The sequence below is a fragment of the Budorcas taxicolor genome, chromosome 23 (genome assembly GCF_023091745.1).
Source record: "Budorcas taxicolor isolate Tak-1 chromosome 23, Takin1.1, whole genome shotgun sequence".
NCBI lineage: Eukaryota > Metazoa > Chordata > Mammalia > Artiodactyla > Bovidae > Budorcas > Budorcas taxicolor.
Window position 1 is genome coordinate 20,707,441 of NC_068932.1, and position 23,082 is coordinate 20,730,522.

General features: G+C 38.9%; 1 protein-coding gene across 2 annotated transcripts in view; it reads right to left on the minus strand.

Moving 5' to 3' along the window:
* Positions 1-20,627, minus strand: part of ERLIN1 (ER lipid raft associated 1) — a 38,141-nt gene extending 17,514 nt beyond the window's left edge. Inside the window, exons 1-7 of one of the 2 annotated variants that reach the window (XM_052660683.1) lie at positions 20,490-20,627; positions 20,133-20,256; positions 18,090-18,171; positions 13,188-13,234; positions 11,710-11,771; positions 8,046-8,171; positions 5,938-6,011 (exon numbers count right to left, since the gene is read on the minus strand). In XM_052660683.1, the coding sequence (XP_052516643.1) occupies positions 5,938-6,011; positions 8,046-8,171; positions 11,710-11,771; positions 13,188-13,234; positions 18,090-18,171; positions 20,133-20,245 (504 nt within the window). In that variant the 5' untranslated portion in view covers positions 20,246-20,256; positions 20,490-20,627. Of the gene's footprint in view, positions 1-5,937; positions 6,012-8,045; positions 8,172-11,709; positions 11,772-13,187; positions 13,235-18,089; positions 18,172-20,132; positions 20,450-20,489 lie in introns of those variants that run through there. The other variant, XR_008201424.1, reaches the window with a different exon arrangement.
* Between the last annotated feature and the right edge of the window lie 2,455 nt (positions 20,628-23,082).

Genomic DNA, 23,082 nt, shown 5'->3' on the forward strand with positions numbered 1-23,082 from the left:
TACAAATAAATAGCCCAACACTGAGGAAAAACAAACACCAATTAATAATTAACAAACACCAATTAGCAGGTCACATTCCTTCTCCCTAGAATCTTCCTTAGAACAAAGTCTACGTGTCTCTGCAAACATTGTTTATTACAGAGTTTCCCTAATCATAGTGTACCTTGGCATAATTATCTATGAAACAGGATAATTCTGGGGTACAAGAGCCAGGTACAAAAGCCCCTCTGTGTTCCTTCTTTCTTTTTTGTACAAAAAGGCTTTCGTCTCCTGGGCCTTTCCTGAGTTTCAAAGAACAAACGCAAGCAGTCAAGAAACAATAATTTATAAAACAGGGTCAAGGAATATATATAACAACCTGATGCATATCTCTGACTCATTCTGCAGGAACTAAGGCCCTCACCCAGGTGGAGGATGGTGACTACATGCTAAGCATGAGCACACAGACCCCAGATTGGTTGGCACAAGAAGACTGATGATTAATATTTCTAGAATATTAACCAGAAGAAAGTCATGCCTCCTAGAACCCTCACCTCAAATGTTGCCTTTAAAAACTTCCCTTAAAGCTATTGAGGAGTTTGGGTCCTCTGAGCATCAGCTGCCCACTCTCCTTGCTGGATCCTGCAACTAAACTTTTGTTTTGCTGCAAACAACAATTGTCAGTTTCGCTTTCTGTGCTGTTGACATACAAGCGCTTACACGGTTACATCTATGTGGGAAATCCAGGTTCCGAAGGCTGATTTTTCTGTATTAAGGACCTGACCTCTCAGAAGTATTTGATTTTACTAGCTAAACGTCCTGTACCACCCTCCACCTGACTGCATGTGCGCGCACACACATACACACATATACACACATACCACCTTGCTGATCGGGAAGTAACTTTTCCCTCTGAAAACTGGTTGAACTTTTAAGCAACAAGGCTTTTAGGCATGAAGTCTTCATTTAGGGCTTTTGAAAGAAAGCTTTTAAAACTTCTAAGCAACACAGCCTCCCCTCCATAAAAAAGCTAGATCTGTGCGTAACTGAGGATGATCATAACTAAATATAAGAATTAGACTGAAATGGAATAAGAAGCTGGGGACCATGGTAAAAAAACCCTCAGTTTTCATGCTGAAGGTTGAAGCATGTGAGGTTATGAAGAACAACTCAAGGACATATCCAGAAGACAAAGAAAAATTCAGAACCAGAATTGGTTAGAGATGCCCGATTTCCCTATGTGAGTACCAGAAAGAGAGGTGACCTCCAGTATGATTCAGAGGGACGCAATGGCCACGTGTTTTCCTAGTCTTAAAAAGTAGCATGAAATAGAACTGTCTTTTGAAGACTTCTATCTTACTGTGTGAGGCTGAAGAATATACTACACACATGTCAATCTTGAGAAATCTCATAATTTTCAAATATGTGAAACATAAGCACCTATTGATATAAGAGACCATGAATAATTTGCTTCATAAAGAGATTTAAGAAATAAAATGTACCCTAAAACAATGGTCAAATACACACACACAGTAAGTGAAGAAAGGGAAAAAGGCTGATGAAATGAGTGTGTCTGTTGAAACTGAACCCTGGGTCATAAGCACATACTTTAAACCAAAAGCCAGCATATAATATAATCGTTGCCTTAAATAGCATAGGAAAAAAAAAATCAAGAATTTTTTCACCACTTCAATTTGCCACAGTAGTTGTTGAAGAAGAAAAACTGCAGGGCTTCCCTAGTGGCTCAGTGGTGAAGAATCTGCCTGACAATGCAGGAGACATGTGAAATCTTCAACTAAGTCCGTGAGCCACAACTATTGAGCCTGTGCTCTAGAGCCTGGAGCCCCAGCTACTAAGCCCTCATGCTGCAACGCTGAAGCCTGCATGCTCTAGATCCCTTAATCCACAACAAGAGAGGCCATGGCAATGAGAAGCCCGTGTACTACAACTAGAGAGAAGCCTCTGCTTCCCACAGCTAGACAAAGGTGCTCACAGCAATGAAGACCTAGCAAAGTCAAAAAAATAAAATTTTTAAAAAAGAAAAGAAAAAATGGGGTACAAATATAGAGAACGGAAAAATTAAAACACTGAATGTTACAGAGAAGGTTCACTCAACAAGTATTAATTGGGTGCCTAGTCGAACCAAGTACTGTTTGTTTCAACCACTGTGGATACAGCAATAAACAAGGCAAGACTGTGCTCGTGGACTTTAAAATTTTAAAAGGTCAAAAAGACAGTAAATAACAACAAAAAGCATATAAATAAACAAAATTTCAGATAGTTATTAGTGTTATGTAGAAAAATACTTGATTAGGAGGAAAGTCAACATTTTTATTTTGGCATAATTACATAGCTAAAAAAATTCTAGAGAAATTCATAAAGTTTTCATCAAGTAAAATAAATAGCTCCAGAGATCTACTGTACAGCATTGTACCTACAGTCAAAAAATGTACACTAAAAATTCTTTTTGTACACTTAAAATTTTAAGAGGGTAGATCTCAAGTTAAGTATTTTTACCACACATACACACACACACAGAAATCTAAGGAAATTAACCGAAAAAATTACTAAATATAGTTTATTCAGCAAATCTGTGGATATACAATAAAGTCATCAAGAATTGTTTGCATTCCTCAATGTTTAGACTACATGTTTAATAGCATTCAGTTCAGTTCAGCAGCTCAGTTGTGTCCGACTCTTTGAGACCCCATGAATCGCAACACGCCAGGCCTCCCTGTCCATCACCAACTCCCGGAGTTTACCCAAACTCATGTCCATCGAGTCGGTGATGCCATCCAGCCATCTCATCCTCTGTTGTCCCCTTCTCCTCCTGCCCCCAATCCCTCCCAGCATCAGAGTCTTTTCCAATGAGTCAACTCTTCGCATGAGGTGGCCAAAGTACTGGAGTAAAGATAGTACTTGGTTTAAGGAGGCGCAGAGATGTTGTAGGTGGATTCGGTAGAATCAGCAGGATCCAGGGACTGGATGTTAAGGGCAAGAGGGTTGTCAAAGATGCCTCCCATACATTTAGACTGGCCTGAGGCGAAGAGGGAACCATTTACTAACTAGAAGAAAAAAACAGGAGGGAAGCAGATTGGATGTGAAAAGATGAAAGGCTCAGTAACTAATGAAAGAACAGGAAATAGAAAAAGCAATGGAACAGAACAAAGTCCAAAAAACGACTTTACCATATAACAAAATTTAGCATACGATACAAACAAGGAAGACAGAAGGGCATAAATTATTCAATAATTACTGTTGTTAATAACTGGGGGAGGGACTGGAGCCCAACCTCACAACTAAAAATGAATTCCAGATGAATTAAAATTTTAAACCTAAAAATACAACTATAAAAGTAGAGAAAAAATTTAATTTCTGATTTTATTTAGATTTTTATATTTTAAAATTGGTGAAAAGCTCTTCAAAGCATGCTGCTGCTGCTAAGTTGCTTCAGTCGTGTCTGACTCTGCACGACACCATAGACGGCAGCCCACCAGGCTCCGCCATCCCTGGGATTCTCCAGGCAAGAACACTGGAGTGGGTTGCCATTTCCTTCTCCAATGCATGAAAGTGAAAAGTGAAAGTGAGTATTTAAGAGTTGCCACAATTAACATATCAAAAATAGTTTAAGTCAATGAGAAAAACAGATAAAAACCAAAAAGTGAGCAAACACACATCTCAGTATATTCAATAACTAACACAAAATACCATACACATTTTCTCCAACAGGATTTAGAGACACGTATCTGTCAATTATTTGGGTACAATCACACAATCGAATGTACAGAAAACAACAGCTGATGAACACTGCTGATGAGAGAACGCAAGATGCTAAAATTTTTCCGAAATGCAGTTTAGCAATATGTACCAAAAAGTCCCCATACAGGGCATACACTTTGACGCATCAATCCTACAATTAAGAATTTATCCTGGACTTTCCTGGTGGCACAGTGGGAAAGAATCCGCCTGTCAATGCAGGGAACACTGGTTGGATCCCTGGTCTGGGAAGATTCCCCATGCTGCAGAGCAATTAGGCTGGGGGCCACAGCTGTTGAGCCAGCAAGCCCTAGAGCCTGTGCTCCACAACAAGAGAAGCCACTGCAATGAGAAGCCCACACACCGCAACCAAGAGCAGTCCCGGCTCACTGCAACTTGAGAAAGTCCTTGCAAAGAAATGAAGACCCAGCACAGCTTAGTCATCACAACATGTACATAACAGTAAAAACTGAAAGCCACAGGGATTAAATTAAAAGGTTAAAAGTGATGATGTAGCGAATCTTACTTCTGACTTGAAAAGACACTTACATATTGTTGGTGAAAAAAATGGTTAGGGTATGATTCCATTTTAGTCCAACACTGGGGCAAAGAATATGAATAGGCAATGTACAGAGAAGTGCAAATGGACAAAGATTAAATAAAAAGATGTCAACCTCATTAACAACTAATGAAATGCAAATCAAAGAGTGATATTCAATAACTTCACATGTATCCATGCATCAAAAATCAGCATGACTGACTGCTTCACATGTTGACGAGGCTGTGGAGAAACAAGTATTCACAAATACTGCTGGTAAGAATGCAGATTTATATAGCCACTTTGAAAGATAAATTGTACATACAAGGAGATGTGTCAGGAATATTCACTACACTATTGTTTATTAAAGGCAAATTGGAAACAATAGAGAAATAGTTATGTAATATAAGGCAAGGAACTATAAGGGGTTGTAAAGAAGAATGAGCTAGATCTCCTAGTAACAACTTGAGCAGAATGTAGGAATCTGTGACATTCACATTATCTTTAAAATTGAAAAGCTACTCCAGAACAACCAAAAGGGTTTTACAAAGTTAGCTCTGGACATTTCAAGAGACCCTGTAACTTGGGCAGCTTCCCCTCAGGCAGCCAGCAGAGAGAATGACACAGCAAGGGGGAGAACAAGGGAAATAATACCCTCGGACTTGTTTATGAGATTGCACCTGACCACTCAGAGTGAATGTACACTTCTTAGAAGCAGTATGATCTAGAAACTGAGGAAGCATATTAGAGAAGTCATATTCACCACTTCTCTGATAATCCAGACCCAGAGTCACTGCTTTCCAATGTTATTGAGCATTTCTACAGTAGAAAAGCCATCTTACAGTGACACCCACAATAAAACCTACCCCACACACTTACATCAAACAAGTTTCACAGAATGATACTTAAAACTTACTACAAGCCATGTGCCTGGGTTTCTTTTCCTTCAATTCCATTTTAAATAAGGCTAGTCATAACCCACTAAAAGTGATTTTAGAACCTAATAATGGATTTCAACCCACTCTGAAAAAATACTGACCCCCAAAAGCAGTTTTTCTCACTATTCTATCTCCCAATGCCACTTCCACCATCACACCACCACTAAATTCATCTGTTACCTTGCTTTTACTCAGGTCAGTCCATCCACTTGAAATACCTTCCTTATTCCTTTCCCTCATATAAATCCTATTAATTCTTCTAAATCTATCAAAATTCCAAGCCAGTTATTTCCAGGCAGACTTTCTTGAAATGTTCTTTTAACTCTTAGAGCAACAGTCATCCAGTCAATTCCATCTGTCAATGAATACTTTGGGATATCTACTTTGTCTGGAATTATTGTTCGAAATTTATACTTGAAATTCTTTTTCATAATCTTACTGACAGCAAGCATCAGTCTTACACTGACTTAATACCATTACTGTATCTTAATAATGCCTCACACATAGCAGTATACAGATTTTATTTCCTGTAAGAACTTCAGCTTATCTGTTCCAAGAGTTCAGAAAAAAATGCTACCCATAACTCAAAGTTAAACTGAGAAAGATAGACTATAAATTACCAAAGCACTTCAGTTAAAAAACTGTTGAATAAACAGCCCTATTCAAGGACAATTAAATTCAAAGCTCTCAAAATTCCCAAAGAATTTCCCTAGGAGAAGGGCTTACCTGTATGGTGAGGCCTGGGGCCATGACGTTTAAATCTTTCTGCAGAGCTTGCTTGAGGTTTTCGTCTATTTGATCTGTTTTTGAAGCCAAGAACAAGAGAGCTCATGACACTCAAAAAAAAACAGTCTTAACACTGTGCTAGCACTAAAACAAAACTAATTATTATTAGATCTAAAGTTTCCATGGTATTATTCTTTCATAGAGCTTGAACCATGTCACACACATATGAAAACAAATAAATATATATACAAATGAGAAAAAGTGTGAGGAATTACTGGACAAAGAAATTGAGGAAAGACGACAAGCAGCCATTGATGTTTATCTAATAAATGGAGGATCTAGGTTTCTTATGTCTTAATTCAGTATTGTGACTTAATATGTGTCTTGGTTCTCTAAGAAAAAAAAATTTCTATCTTTAGTCAATCTTTATCCAAATTCTCAAATAACTAAATTTCATTTCTATGGAACTCAGCTGATTATTTTAGATTTAGAGAGAGGGAGGGAGGGGGAAAGCCTCACGAGAAAGTTCTTAAAGCATACAAGAATAAAGATGTCACTTCATTTGACTTTATAATTCACAAATTTTTCTATCCACCTCATCAGTACTTTCCCCATTACTAAATAACCAGTAGTGTGACAAGAAAAGGCAAAATTTTCTCAAACATCATTCCAATAGTTCGTAATCATCAACGAGGAATCAACTGATAGATTTCTACACTGATAAACCATTTCTATATCTGCCTCTAAGAAATTCACTAATAATTCCAGGAGAGAGAAGTAGGCAGCCAATAGCAGCAACCCAACCCCTGGCCAGAACTTTCACTATCACAAATGAAAAGTAACTTGTACATAAGAGAATTAGCATAGCGAGCCTGAAAACTACTCTCCTAGAAAGGCCTATTTGCAATTTGGTCTCTGACTGTCACCTGGGGTTGTGGATGTGGAGAGCATTTCATTTCCACAACCCCCAGAACTGGGAAGAATGACTTCACTGAGCCTAAATTGTTTATTCAAACAATGTATTTTATGCTGAGCATCTACTTTCCTTCTGGAAATCTGGGATATTGGTATTGATACATGCTAGGCAGAGGGTACCTACATGAGCAACTTCCAGAAAAAATTCTGGGCAGAAAGTCTCTAATGAGTTTCTCCAGCAGACAACATCTCACATGTGCTGCCACATTTCAAGGCTGGAGTAATCAAGTGTATCCTCCATGACTCCACGGGAGAAGACTCTTGCAAGCTTGTGCCTGATTTTCTTCAGACTTCACCATGTGCCTTTTCCTTTTGCGATTTTGCTCTGTATCTTTTTGCTGTAGTACATCTCAGCTGTGAGTATAATTATATGGAGTCCTGCTAGTCCTCATCAAATGTGGAGGTGAGTCTTGGGAAACTGCAAGACCCAGGTTCTAAATTCCCCCAATTATCTATTAAAATAGCAACAAAGCTGGGCTTCCCTGGTAGCTCAGCTGGTAAAGAATCCACCTGCAATGAAGGAGACCCTGTTTCGATTTCTGGGTCAGGAAGATCCTCTGGAGAAGGGACAGGCTACCCACAGTATTCTTAGGCTTCCCTGGTGGTTCAGACGGTAAAGAATCTGCTTGCACTGCAGGAAGCACAAGTTTGATCCCCGGGTTGGGAAGATCCCCTGGAGGAGGGCATGGCAACCCACTCCAGTATTCTTGCCTGGAGAATCCCATGGACAGAGAAGCCTGCCGGGCTACAGTCCATGGGGTCCCACAGAGTCAGACGCAACTGAAGAGACTGAGAGCGCACAAGCAAAGCTAATTTTTAGTAGATTATCATGGCATAAATAGAATATTGTAAGAAATATATCTTTTTCCAATCTGTACCAAGTTATACACTATACATTTCAGAAAATGGTTATCATTTTTAAAGTATCTTAAGTAACAATTTGCTTAATTTAAGCAATTTTAAGCAAAGAAATTTTCAACTTCAGATAAAGAATGTTTTAAATACAACTGCTCTATTATAAATTCAGAAGAAATGCACAAATAACACATTACTAATATTATTATAGCCTTCACAAACAAGTTGAACAAGATTTCTGATTGGTTATTCATATATTTAAAACAAATAAGACTCACCAAACAATTCAATGTAAACTTCTTGAAGTGTATGGGCACTGCAAAACTGGTTCAGTTCATGGTGGATTTTATTGAAGATTAAGGTCTTGTCATAATCTGCAGTGTAGTTCTTCACGATATCAAACACTGGAAGAAAGGTACAATTCATGTTACCTGTGTATCCTCTAATTCAGCCAAGGTCAAAGTTAGTTATAAAATATACACAAGAAGTGCCAATGAAACCGCGAAAACATGGAACACAACTCTAAGCCTTGATGTGTTCCTTAATGTGCTTAATATTCCACATATTATTGCATTTGCAATTCTAGTAAGCAAACTTTGAGTTCCATACTAAGGACAGTGTATATTATCTTGAAGGTAATAAGGAACTGTCAAAGTTTTTGAATAAGGGCATGACACTATCAGACTGTACTTTGGCAGCAGAGTGAAAAATGAACTGTAAGGCACAGAAATCAGAGGCAGGGCAAGTATAAAGAAGCAATGATTGCAAAGCAAAAGTTTAGATAAATAGAACCTGAACTAATTGAAGAACAGTGGAGATGAAAGAGGGAAGTAGCTCCAAAAGGCCATTTTCAAAAAGGCAGTTTTCAAAGGTTGAGGGAAAAAAAAAGATGCTAGGCTAGAAGGGAAGGATGCTAACATTTCTGGGCCAGGCTTTATGTCCGGCAATTTATATACTTCCTTAACACACAATTCTCACAAAAAATCTCCTAATTTTGCATAATATGAAACTGAGAAACAGAAATTTCAGAAATGTGCCTAAGGGTATCATACTATACCGTGCCAAAACCTATGCCCTACTTATTAAAACATGCTGCTTTCTCCCTTCAAGTCCAAGATGTGCTCTACTGGCCTTCCTATGGAGAAAACTAGAACTAGACTGCAGATCACAAACCGGTCATCAAATAACACTCAGTGGCTAATTAATTCTCTTGGTCATTTACAAATGAGTCAGTGATGCAACAGTTTCCTCTTTATCTCTCGCCAGAAAACAAGCAATATCTCCCCTTCTTCTGTTTTTTCCAATCATAGTCCATTCCACTGATCTGTGACCAGGACAAGTGAGAAAGTGAAGTCAAGTGAACGTGTTAAGTTGCTTAGTCACGTCTGACTTTTTGCGACCCCATGGATTATAGCCCTCCAGACTCCTCTGTTCATGGAATTTTCCAAGCAAGAATACTGGAGTGGGGTGCCATTCCCTTCTACAGGGGATATTCCCGACCCAGGAATTGAACCTGAGTCTCCTGCATTGCAGGCAGATTCTTTACCATCTGAGCCTCCAGGAACACCCTTGTGACCAGGGAAACTAGATTATAAAAGACAGGAAAATACTTAGTTGCTGAAAAATATAATCCAAATCCACTTGATAGTAACACAGCTTGCTCTCTGTTCTGAAATTCTTTTGCTATTTGTGCCTGTACCAGTGACATGAAATTCAGCAAGACCTTACATTCCTCTCTCTCTATATATATATATATATATTTTAGGTCAGTATCATGCCTTCTCAAGTGAAGGGGAAAAAAAAAAACCCTTAAGGCAAAGGTCTAACTTCATGTTTTTGAATTATTTTTGCTGAACACAGTATCCTGACATTGTATGTGTGCAAATTTTAGTAAGGATAATTATTAATAAGTAATACTTAATAAGGAAAAGTATTACTACTTAGTAATAGGTAATAAGGATAATGACAGATTTTTTTAAAAAATTTATTTTTTTACAGTATAGTTGATTTATAATGTATTAATTTCTACTATACAGCAAAGTGATTCAGTTATACATAAATACACATTCTTTTTCATGTTTTCTTTCATTATGATTTATCACATGATAGTGAATATAGTTCCCTGTGCTGTACAGTGGGGTCATGCTGCTTATCCATCCTTTATATAACAGTTTGCATCTGCTAATTCCAAACTCCCAACCCACCCTCCCCCAAGGCAACCATAAATCTGTTGTTTCATAATTTGTGTCATATTTTAGATTTCACATGTAATTGGTATCATACCATTATTTGTCTTTCTGACTTTACTTACTATGATATTCTCTAATCCATCCATGCCGCTGCAAACTGGCATTATATCATTCTTTCTTATGCTGCATAGTGTTCTATTATATGTATGCACCACATCTTTTTTAATCCATTCATCTGTTGATGGACATTTAGGTTGTTTCCATGTCTTGGCTATAGTCAATGGTGCTACAATGAACACTGGGGTGCGTATCTTTTCAAATTATAATTTGTCTACGTACATGCCCAGGAGTAGCATTGCTGGATCATATGACAGCTTTATTTCTGGCCTTTTGAGGAATCTCCGTATTGTTTTCCATAGGGGCTGCACAGAGTTACATTCCTACCAACAGCATAGGAGGGTTTCCTTTTCTCTACACCCTCTGCAGCATGTTATTTATAAGACTTTTAAACGATGGCCATTCTGATCAGTGTGAGGTGGTACCTCATTGTAGTTTTGATTTGCAGTTCTCTAATAATTAGTGATGTTGAGCATCTTTTCACGTGCCTATTGAGCATCTGCATGTCTTTTTTTGGAGAAATAACTTATATAGGTTTTCTGAAAGCAGCAGATCTTTTGATTCAAAGTAAAGTCTCAAAGACACCCATGTATACCCATGGTCATAGCAGCATTATTCATAATAGCTAAAACATGGAAGAAACCTAACTGTCCATCAACAGATGAATAGATATAGTGGAATATTATTCAGCCTTAAAAGAAAGGAAATTCTGACATGCTGCTACACAGATGAACCCTGAGGACATTATGTTAAGTGTTAAATAAGCCAGTACAAAAAGACAAACACTGTATGATTCCATTTATAAGGTACCTAAGAGTAGTCAAACTCATAGAGACAGAAAGTACACAGAAATGTCAGAAAGACAGAAACAGTGGTTGCCAGGGGCTGGGAGAGGGGGCGGATGAGAAGTTACTGTTTACTGGGTAGACAGTTTCAGTTTTACAAGATGAAAATGAGTTATAGAGATGGATGTTGGTGATAACAGTGTGAATGTATTTAATGCCCACTGAATATTTAAAAGTGGTAAAGATGGCAAATTCTGTTATATGTATTTTATCAAAATTTTAAAAAAAATTGGGAAAAAAATATCAAACATTAAAAAGAAGGCCAATCTTACTTCAGAAACTCTCATTCAGTTTTTTTATTTGAACAGTACTCCATCTCTGGGGGTTTTCATCTATTACCAAGAAAATGTTTTCCCCACACTGAGGACTTTCAGATTGCAAGTTATAGCAAATCTCAGCTAAAAAAGATTTTTTGGTGGTCACAAATCAATGTGGTCAAGGAACTGATCAGTTATAGACTTTAAATGTGTAAGGAAATTATTTTTCATCCTAATTGGGTGAAATGCCACTTTCTAGGAATTCTATTAATAATCAATGACTATCTTGCTAAATACACTCAATTCAGAGTATCCCATACAGTTGCAGAAAGTTAACTCTGTCCAGGATTTGTGACCTATCACTATCACCATTCCCTAAGAATGGAAAATATTCCAATGATTATTTTATATATAGAGAGATAAAAAATGAATGAAGTCATAAAACTTTCCTTAGGGAATCTCTTATTCTTCAGGGACTCTCTCAGTTACAGAATACTCTGATTATAACTCTAACAGAATAGATGGGTACCATACCTGCACAAGGGGCCAACATATTAACCACTTCTATTCGGTCAATATAGATCATGACCCCACCACTAAAAACAGAGAAATGGAAAAATGTGAGCCAAATACAAACTATTAGAGTCCCAGATTAATCCCACATCATCCAACAAACCCCACATGATAGAAATTCAGAAGTAAAATCTAAAGATATATTACTGATTGAAACGACCTCATTAATCACTACTCAAATGACCCCTATACACACTCACCTGGTTCCTCTCATAACCAAAGGCTCTCCTTTGTAAATGCTGTTATCAGATGAGCTCACAGGAAGACTGGACCTAAAACCTAGAGCTGCTTAGCACTCTGCCCTTATTAACTGAAGCCAACAGCTAAAGCAGTGCATTCCTCAAACTTCTCCAACAAGGAACCAGATAAAATGGTTTCCCAAGAGGTACAGAGGTCAGCCATGAACTGAAATTCTTTTGATTTCCTGCCCTATCTTAATCTACTTTTCATCTGTATTTACTCTAATATGAAAAAAAAAAACTTCCCCCCAAAATGTGAAGTAAAATTGGCACTCCAGAAAGATAGCTCTTGTTAATTAATGGTTTCCTATACTTCCTGGCCTACCAGCACACATCCTGAAGGACATGTGAACCTCAGTTTAAGAAACTTGAAGTTAAGAGATTTTGAAACTATACAATTAAGCCCTTCTATCAACTTACAATAACATTTTTTTCTGATAAAAAAGCATAATACCTGCTCACAGGCAAAAAATCTGACAAACATAGAAAAGCATGAAGACAAAAATAAAATTTACCCAATATCTCATCAGCTGCCAATTTTGAGTCATCTCTGAAGGGAATCCATAAAAGAGAGTTACAGCTAGACCTAGAGAGAACTTGGTATCAAATGCCTTAACTTAAAACAGAGAGAATCTGCTCCCTCTTTAAAAGCATTCCTGTCCTTCCACAGATGTCAAAGCCTCTTTCATAGGCTTTAAAAGTGATATATTAATCATTTAAAATACAGAATTTAAAACATACTTTGAGTTTTATACTCTTCCTTTGATACAATGCAATGTACTGATTATACTCTTTGGGCCTTGCCTGTCTTTCCTGCCCCAAAACTCTTTAGGGCAGTGATTTTCTAAACATGGTCTTTGGACCAGCAGTATTAGCATCACCTGGGAACTTTTGCTAGCAATGCAAATTCTTGGGTCTCATTACAGACCTACTAAATCAGAAACTCTAAATTAGATGGCATTTAATACTATACTTGATATGGTGAGCTAATTCCATTTTAAACTGTTACTATCAGTTTAAAATGACTCCTAAGACAGAAAGCTCCTATTTGGAGGCAGGGCTTTTCTCAAATAATGCTCAGAAGAGAAATTTCCCTGGGTTACTATCACGCCTATCTGAAAGATGTTTAAGTGACTACAGCTTATGAACAGAAACTACATCTGAATCAAAGGGACCCTGGTAAGCAAAGGGAACGCTTACCTTGTTCCACAAGGCACATTTTTAACTTCATCAGTTTGTAGTGTTGTCTGGGGAGGAAAAAATATCTCATCAATACTCAGTACACATATCATCAAGGAACAACCCACTCCAGTTTTCTTGCCTGGAGAATCCCAGGGACGGGGGAGCCTGGAGGGCTGCCGTCTATGGGGTCGCACAGAGTCGGACATGACTGAAGTGACTTAGCAGCAGCAGCAGTGTTAAAGGAAAATCTCTATAGAACTGCTAAGAGATAAGTACAAGAGAACTCCATTACAATTTTAGCCCCCTAAATTTCTTTTTGTATCCTCATTGTTCAGTCGCTAAGTTGTGTCTGACTCGTTGCAACCCCATGGACCTCAGCATGCAAGGCTTTCCTGTTCTACACTATCTCTCGGAGTTTGCTCAAACTCATGTCCATTGAGTCAGTGATGCCATCCAACCGTTTCCTCCTGTCATCCCCTTCTCCACCTGCCCTCAACTGTTCCCAGCATCAGGGTCTTTTTCAATAAGTCAGCTCTTTGTATCAGGTGGCCAAAGTATTGGAGCTTCAGCATCAGTCCTTCCAATGAATATTCAGGGTTGATTTCTTACAGGAGTGGTTTGATCTCCTTGCTGTCCAAGGACTCTCAAGAATCTTTTCCAGCACCACAGTTCAAAACCATCAATTCTTCAGCACTCAGCCTTCTTTATGGTCCAACTCTCACATCCATATGTGACTAGAAAAACCGTAACTTTGACTATATGGATCTTTGCTGGCAAAGTGATGTCTCTTGCTTTCTAACATGCTGCCTAGGTTTGTCATAGATTTTTGCATCCGAACAGACATAAAAGACCAGAAACAAAATATTTTATAGTTAATGTTTGAGTCAAGACTCACCAGGGAAAGTTTCAATGTTCAATCTCTCAATCAGAGTCCTTCATTTGCCTTGCCTATACATTATTTGCCTGGGGTTGGCCTGGGATTACAAACTACATGGAATACCCACAAGGATACTATTGCTAGGACTTGTGTTTTGAACTCTGATTCCACTGCTAATTATTAATGTTTACAATGAAGGTAAAAGATAACTATTATATGCATACAAGTAGGCCTTTGAACTCAACAGCAACCTCTTCCTCTGAAGCTGTAGGCAGTATTCTAGGTCAGGTCCTAGTGATCTCTCAGATGGTCTCTTCAATTTCCTTTTTAATAGAACTGCCACCATCAGCAGTGCTTCCTCCTAGTGAACCAACAATATGGTACTTTATTACCCTACCCCTGTCATAACTTGATTTGGATTTGGAATGACTCCCTATTGCACTGGAAGGCATCCAACAGGTGAGCACATAATGAGTGTATCCTGGACACAATGCACTGTATTAAGCCCACAGCAACAGAGCACTTGACAGAATACAAAGGAGAAAGGAAGCATGGCCCCTATTTCCAAAGAGCTCACAATCCAACACAGGAGAGAAAATCCTTACACAGCAATCCATAACAGATACAAATTAGGTATTAACTGGCAGAGTTAAGTAACCAGTCACACAAACTGTGTGTATAGGTTTCAGGAAGCAGTTGGCTTCTCTGGAGTAGGAAGGGCAATATAGATGAGGTGAGGCTCTGAGAAGAGAACATGATGATGTTAGGGAGAGGGCCTTGAATATTGGCTGGGGGCGGAGGGTGGCTTGTGCTCTCCCTAATCCATCCTATAAACAGCCACAAAATGAACCTTTCAAAAATATGACTTTTTCTTCATTCCTTTGCTTATGTGTGATGTGGTTCTCATTACCTATCATATCCGCAGGCAGGAACACCAGCTGGGAAGCTAAAGTAGTAATTTACTTAGATTAATGTAGAAAAAGCCATGGAAACTGAAAGCTGTCAACCCAGGAGACTTAACAGAGGAGTCTGATAACTAGTTGCATATAAAATTCCAGGAGAGGAAAGAATAGACTATGAATTTTGGGGTTAAAAGGGTGACACTAAACATTAGTGACAGGTTCTGAGTAGAGAGAGTGAAGCTGATAAGAAAGGCAAGCTCAGTTTATTCCCTTCAAAACATTAACCAAATTAGACTTCCATATCAACTTTACATATACATTTCTATCTAAATCTAAAGGATAGTCTTTAATTTTCAAACCAGGAACCAGCAAAGAGTTCAAAGGTTAAATCTTCAATTTAACATCCTATTTTCATGTACTTTTTAACTTCTTTCATATTATCTCAAAAATCATTTTCCCAGTATAAATATTTCAAAAGTCTTTGGTTTTGTTATATATATTTTAAAGGCTAAAAGTCTTCATATTTTTCTAAACATTTTTTTTCTTACATCATATATGGGGATATCACATTTCCCCAAGATGGTTCTTAAATATTCCTATCAAATGCCAAATCTGTTAAGCCATTTGTTTATATAACCTATGTCCTCTAATGTGTTCCAAAAATTCCTAAAAATGTTTCTACATCTCATTCTTATGAAAACAACTTCTTAAGAGGGTTTTATTAATACAATTCTTTCCTAGAACACCGCTGTTTCACATATAAAGACCATTTCCATTTAGTCAAACTGACTCCAACATTTAATATTTTGTAGATACAAAGTACATTAGTTCACAAAAATCTTTTTATAAATTTCATTTTCATTTCTTATGATAGTTTATCACTCTATATGTGAATGTCTGTATATATAAATATTTATATGTAAATATATACACACATCCTGTATTTATCTCTTTTATATAAAAGAGTCATCAGTATGACTCAACATACTAATCTCCAAGAAGGCAGAGACAGACATGCCTGGCACTGAACAAAATCTAAAAAAAAGCCCCTGATCTCTAAGCATCTGATGAAGCCACTGACAACATCACTATAGACCATTTAGGCTGTTGACTCTGGCTGTTGTTCAATCGCTAAGTCATATCTGACTCTTGCGACTCCATGGACTGCAGCATGCCAGGCTTCCCTGTCCTTTACTATCTCCTGGGGTTTGCTCAAATTGAGTCAGTAATGTTCAATTACATCTCCTCCTGTTGCCCTCTTCTTGTGTGGCCTTCGATGTTTCCCAGCATCAGGGTCTTTTCAAACGAGTTGTCTCTTCACATCACGTGGCCCATGTATTAAAGTTTCAGCATCAGTCCTTCCAATGAATATTCAGGATTGATTTCTTTTAGGATTGACTGGTTTGATCTCCTTACAGTCCAAGGAACTCTCAAGAGTCTTCCCCAGCACCACAATTCGAAAGCATCAATTCTTTAGCACTCAGCCTTCCATATGGTCCAATTCTCACATCCGCACATGATTAACGGAAAAACCACAGCTTTGACTATATAAACATTTGTTGGCCAAATGAGGTCTTTGCTTTTTAGCATACTGTCTAGGTTTGTCAGCTTTCCTTTCAAACAGCAAGTGTCTTTTAACTTCATGGCTGCAGTCACTATCTACAGTGATTCTGGAGCCCAAGAAAATAAAATCTGTCACACTTCCACTTTTTCCCCTTCTATTTGCCACGAAGTGATGGGACCAGATGCTATGATCTTAGTTTTTCAAATGTTGAGCTTTAAGCTGTTGGTAGGTTCATGCAGTTAAAACCTCTTGATTCAGAGAACTAACTGGAGTCTAGAATGGTTAGGTAATTTCTGCAAAGTCACGTAACCAACTGATGGAGGAGCCAGGGTCAGAACCTCTTCTCCAGGTTTCTGGCCCCATGTTCACTACACCAGACCGCTTCCTGAGAAACCACTTTAATTTAACAACTTTCACCAAAAGTAAAAAGGCCAGAAATATAAACTGTGTTACAACCCCTGCCTTCAAGAAGTTATGAGACTTTCTGGGAAAAAATTCATACAAAAACTTAGGAGACTAATAACAAGACAACATTACTAAAGGAAACAAGACCAAGGGCCAAAATTTACAATACAGACTTAAAGAGCTATGGAACAAGAGTAGAATTTGTGATGAGCTCTAAAAAGGCTGGCAAGATTTAGACAGGAAATAAGGAATAAAGAGAGATGGTGAGATGGCATCAGCCAAGGCAAGAGTGAATAAAGTATGGGAAAACAGTATGGAATTCAGTCTGACTAGGAGAACACTATATTTCATTTCAATAGACACGATTCTTATCCCAAGCCATCTAAAAGGAAATTGGAAGGAAATCTGGAGGATTTAAGTATTCATAATGAAAATCTCATTTAGCAGAAAGCCTAGACTTTAAATTACAAGACTAAACACATTAAACTTCCCTGAGTCCTGAAAAATCAGCAGCAGATAGTAGACAAACTTCTGAATCCAAAGATTTATAATCATACAGTGCTTGCAAAAGTAGTAACTATCTAATCCTGCTTTGTCATCTTGTCATGTCAAAAGATATTTACTAAGTGTCTCCTACAGCCAAGACAGTATTCTCAAGAACCAGATGCTTATTTCAGATATTCTGGGATGTTGTCAAACTAGAACATTCAGTATGGTTCCACATAAAATTGTGCTTAATGTTCCAGGCAAAAATATGAGGCAGAGGAACTGTGTATAAAAATTGAGATCCTCCATGTTAACAGTAGCCCAGGAGACTGCCTCTATGGAAACCAAACACCATTCTAAACCAAGTAATCACTGGTTTATGTCTCTAGTTGCGTTTCAAAATCTTGCTTTTACTCTGATAGCAAAATAGAAAACCTGCTGTATTCCACTATATAGATGGGAGCAGTCAGTCCTTAAAAGCTGCCTAGCTCATACTTCCAGAGAGTGATGTCGTTCAAAGTCATAACTTATGCTGTGACAACTGTACTCTGAACTTTAGCTTCTACATTGGTAGCATACTATCATTTGCTTAAGCAATAAGGAAATCTATCTCTACCCATGAATGTGGTAACTGTTCCTGTCACACTTGTCTTTCTAGTGTCGGGGCTTCCCTAGGAATCACTCACCTGCACAGATCTGAAGGTAGTAATGAAAGGCAACATGATATGATAGCCCGGTCCACTGGGGCTAGTTAGTAAAGCTCCTCCCCTGCAAAAAGATGTTTCAATTTGATAAGATTATAAAAAGAGAAATTCTCTTTCCAAATCTAAAATGCTACAATAAACATTCACTCTTACTCATTCTATTGATCTACTAAAGCCTCACTAGTATGAGTTACTTGTGATGAACAATTGCTGGTCTCTACAGTATCTGTTACACCTACAAAAGTGAAAAGATAAAATTAAACTGTTAACATTACGCCTTGTTTCATAAGCTCTAACAACCACATCTCTGGGTCTCCAGCATACTTTCAGGTATAAAGATTCTCTTTGGTCTTTAACCTTTTGAGAAGTACTTGTGGAAAAAAAATTCAGCTGGCTCTCAGTTGATGTACTTTAACTGTACATAACACAAGCCAGATCAAAACATAATACATTTAATCACTGGGCTGGAAAAAAAAAGAGATAACACAAACTTCCAAGTAAGGAGAAAATTTCTGATGCTCACGATTCTTTTACTCTACATAGAAAGCAATTATAATATTGGGGGCAATTAACATATACACAACACTATATATAAAATAGGTAAACAAGGACCTATATTCAGTATCTTGTAATAATCTATAACATAAAAGAATCTGAAAAATATATAAACATATATAAATCACTTTGCTAAACACTTAAAACACAACATTGCAAATTATATTTCAAAAATTTTTAAAAAAAATACTTGGGCCATAAAGCCTCTATAAAATCAACAACAAAAAATTAGCATATAAAGATGAAGAATAAAGAGATAAAACTATAAATCAATGTTATAAGCATAGATGTGAATAGAATTTCACCAAATTCTGAAATGTAAGAAACATGACACCATACTCTGGAAGTTATAAAAAGGAGGCAATTTGGAGGCAACAATAAAAATGAAATCCTGTTTTATATAGTGAATAGTAAATTCACAGAACTTAGCTTTCTATCTTGAAAATATAAACAGATTTGCAAAGAATTCATAACAAATAACTAAGAAAAGATTAATTGTTTTAGGTCCATCCCTAACTCTTTGAAACCCACACCTTGAAATGTTCTTTCTTTGCCTTTCTTTTTTCCATTATTTCAAAAAAAATTTTTTTCCAAAAATTTTTAAAATTTCAAATTCATTGAAAGAAAGTTATATGCTGAACTAGATGGAAATACAGACTAATCTGTCATTTTTAAAATGCTAGACTCCCACCCCCACTTGCTAAGACTATTTCTAAGACTCAAGGTGGATCTAAAAGTGGAAATATCAGTTTTAGGGGAGGATGGGCGGAAGCCAGCAAAAGTTGAAGCTCTTTCAAATACACCATTTCAAATTTCTCCAAACTATCATCTGTCTACATAAAAAAAAAAAAAAACTGGTGGAAACTACGTTGAAGGAACAGCTATTCATCTCAGCTAGAGAGCAACTAACAAACTTCACACCATTCCTTTCCACGTGAAAAGAAAGGGAAAGGTTGGGAGGATGTGTCTGTCACAATCCTGTGCTTGTCTCCCAAGGTCCAGGAATTTAACAACTGTCATGGTCTTCATGGCCTTACAAGCCCAAGCCAGATGCCAGAACCTTTTAAAGAAAACGACAAAAAGCTAAGAAACCACCACAAACAGGACTCAAATTTCTAAATAGCATCTACAGCTGCAAACAGAAAGTCAGTAAAGCTGTATGCAATTTAACAATGATTTATCCACCTCCTCAGCTACAGGTGGAGTGACCACTGCCTTCCACCTTTCATTTTTTCCTACAAATAAGTGGGTTTACTATTAGGAACAACTGTAGGGAGTCTTAATCTCTGCACAGCACTGAAACTGTCCAGCTGTCTACAAAAGCCTGCCACCACCCCCAAACCCCCTAGGGATGCGACGAAAATCACTTTCTAGGACTAGAAAAAGTTCCCTGAGAACAATTTCCTAGACTCGAATAAAAGTCTCCCTCTACCTGCTCTAGAACCTGAGCTGACTGCACGTGCCGCTCACCTGTAGTACACGGCCAGGTGTCCTTCCTCGATCTTGTGGATGGAGGCGTAGAGTAGGACCACCACCAGACCCACCACTCCAGCCACCAGAACTCGGGCTTGAGTCATATTCATTTTAATTCCTCCTGCAAGCGGATGGAACGCAGCCGCAGCCCCTTGAGTGACAGGCTCACCACCTCTGGTTTCCACCTTCCCCCTCGCGACCCGGCGCCGTCCCGCAGGCCGAGCTGAGGAGTCCTATGCCCCTTTTTCCTCCTCGCCAACCCCCTCCGCCAGAGCTGGCCCGTGAGTCGACACGGCTCGGCCTGACAGCCCCCTCCCGACGACCGCTCCTCCCCGCCCAGCAGAAGGTACTAACTGAGAAGGGAGCCAGCCGCAGACTCCGGACGAAGGCCGACCCCTCGGCCGGGCCTCACTAATCAGTGACGCATCATCCCCGCCCGCACGTGGAGCCGCCACCAAGGCCGGGCCAACCGCCGCCAACAGCCGGCCCCGCCCACCCGCGGGGCAATGCGGCTGCGCGGACACGCACGCCGACGCCGCGCCCTGCGACTAGAAACGGGGAGCGAATGGGACAAAATTCTCCAAGCCGCCCGCCAAGAGATTCGCGCGAAGGTGCGTAGGGTCTTCTCTGTGTGCTGTTGGTTTCCTGCTCCGGAAGAAAAGGGAAGTGGGGTATTGGAGTAAGCAAAGAGGCAGAGGAAAGAAGGCATCTGAGACAGGGAGTGGTCAGTTTGTCCTTGTGCAAAGACATCTATTAACGTGCTAGAATGCTGATCCAATGAGGGCTTTATGAAGGCCATCCAAGCAGTAAGAACGGAATGAACTAATAAGCACGCAAACGTGGGTGTGTGTTGGGAGGGTCCTTCAGGAAGACTACGAACAGTGAGCGTTTGAACTTCCTTGAAGCCTCTGTGATGGAAAGGAGTGGGATATTAGGCTAGGCCCTGATTTTGAAAGGCTCAAATGTGCTTTTCTGCAGGGAGGGGAAATTGGATGGCTAGAGAATAAACCCGGAGAAGGCAATGGCACCCCACTCCAGTACTCGTGCCTGGAAAATCCCATGGATGGAGGAGCCTGGAAGGCTGCAGTCCATGGGGTCGCTGAGGGTCAGACACGACTGAGCGACTTCACTTTCACTTTTCACTTACATGCATTGAAGGGAATGGCAACCCACTTCAGTGTTCTTGCCTGGAGAATCCCAGCGACGGGGGAGCCTGGTGGGCTGCCGTCTATGGGGTCGCACAGAGTCGTACACGACTGAAGCGACTTAGCACCAGAGAATAAAGACATACTTTCTTTTCACTAAATACTTTTCTGCCCTTTTAAGTTATTCATTGTTATTTAGTCACTAAGTAGTGTCTGACTCTGCGACCCCATGGACTACAGGATGCCAGACTTCCCTGTCCTTCACTATCTCCCGGAGCTTGCTCAAACTCTTATTCATTGAGTCAGTGATACTATCCAACCATCTAATCCTCCGTCTCCCCCTTCTACCCTCCATCTTTCCCAGCATCAGGGTCTTTTCCAATGAGCCAGCTCTTCACATCAGGTGGCCAAAGTATTGGAGCTTCACCTTCAGCATCAGTCCTTCCAATAAGTATTCAGGGTTGATTTCCTTTAGGAATAGACTGGTTTGCTCTCCTTGTTGTCCAAGGGACTCTCAAGAGTGTCCTCCAGTACCGTAATCGAGAGCATCAGTTCTTTGATGCTCATCTTCATGGTCCAATTCTCACATTGGTACAAGACTACTGAAAAAACCATAGCTTTGACTACATGGACCTTTGTCAGCAAAGTGATGTCTCTGCTTTTAGTGAAAGAGTAAAGATAGGAGTGAGATAGATGAATATAAGGGAAATTAGGGCAGCATATTAGAAGAGGTTGGGCATTAGTCATGTAAGCTTTGAAAGACTAGCAGTGGGACCACAAATAGACTAACGCTGGAGAGCTCTGTAATCTCTTAGGTAGGGAAGTATGAGAAAGCAGTGCTTCTGGGTCAGTGAGTCTACAGAATGGCTCGGAGTGGAGACAGGAGACAGGGAAGCCAAGTGGCTAGTAAACTGCAGGCCCAAAGTTTCAGTAGTTACAACTACTGAAATGGAAAGAGGTAATAGAATCAATTCAAATCTTCATTAAAGCAAGCCCTCCCAGACAACTGTACCTTTTCCCTTCAATAAATGCACTTACCTGGATTATCCCTTTGACTTTTACACCTAAGAATATATGGGACCTTGTCTGTACTAGATAAATGTTAGTTGCAGAGCTTAGCTATTTTGACCTACAAAAAGCAAAACGAATGAAAAATAACTCGTTTACTTCTGTTTTCTGGATGAATTATTTTAGTTTTTCATAGTATTGCTTGAATGAAATAGATATAATCCACAATTGAAATTCAACTCTGAAGACTGTCAACAAATAACAAATAGAGTGGTCAACTCATGTATCAAAAGCATATCTGAGGTGATCTCACAGTAATAGGCTGTTCTGACTCATACCACTTGCCTATATCATACAGATCAGGCTCTCCTGAGGTCATATTAGCCACAAACCATAAAAATAGTCCCACCGTATACCAGGTCTTTTATCAGTTATTATAATGATATTTAGAAAATGCTCATTTCAAAAAGCCTTTAACAATAATTTCATTCCAAATAAACACTCTTATTGTACTGCCTGTGTTAATTTTTCTGATCTTCCCATTTTGCTCAGTATCTTCCAAGCAACAGGCACCCAATAAATGTTTACTGATTAAAACCTTCTAGAACTGGAAGAAGCAAGAGAGACAGCCAGTTTTAATGGCTGGTAGCCAGAATGTCCATATTCAGAGAAACAGTAGTAGCAGTTGACTAAAAAGTTAGGCGAAGACAATCCCAAGGTCTCAAACTGAGATGACTGGAAAAATGACACTATTAGCAAAAATGGGGATGGTGTAACTAAGACAGCAGTTTTTA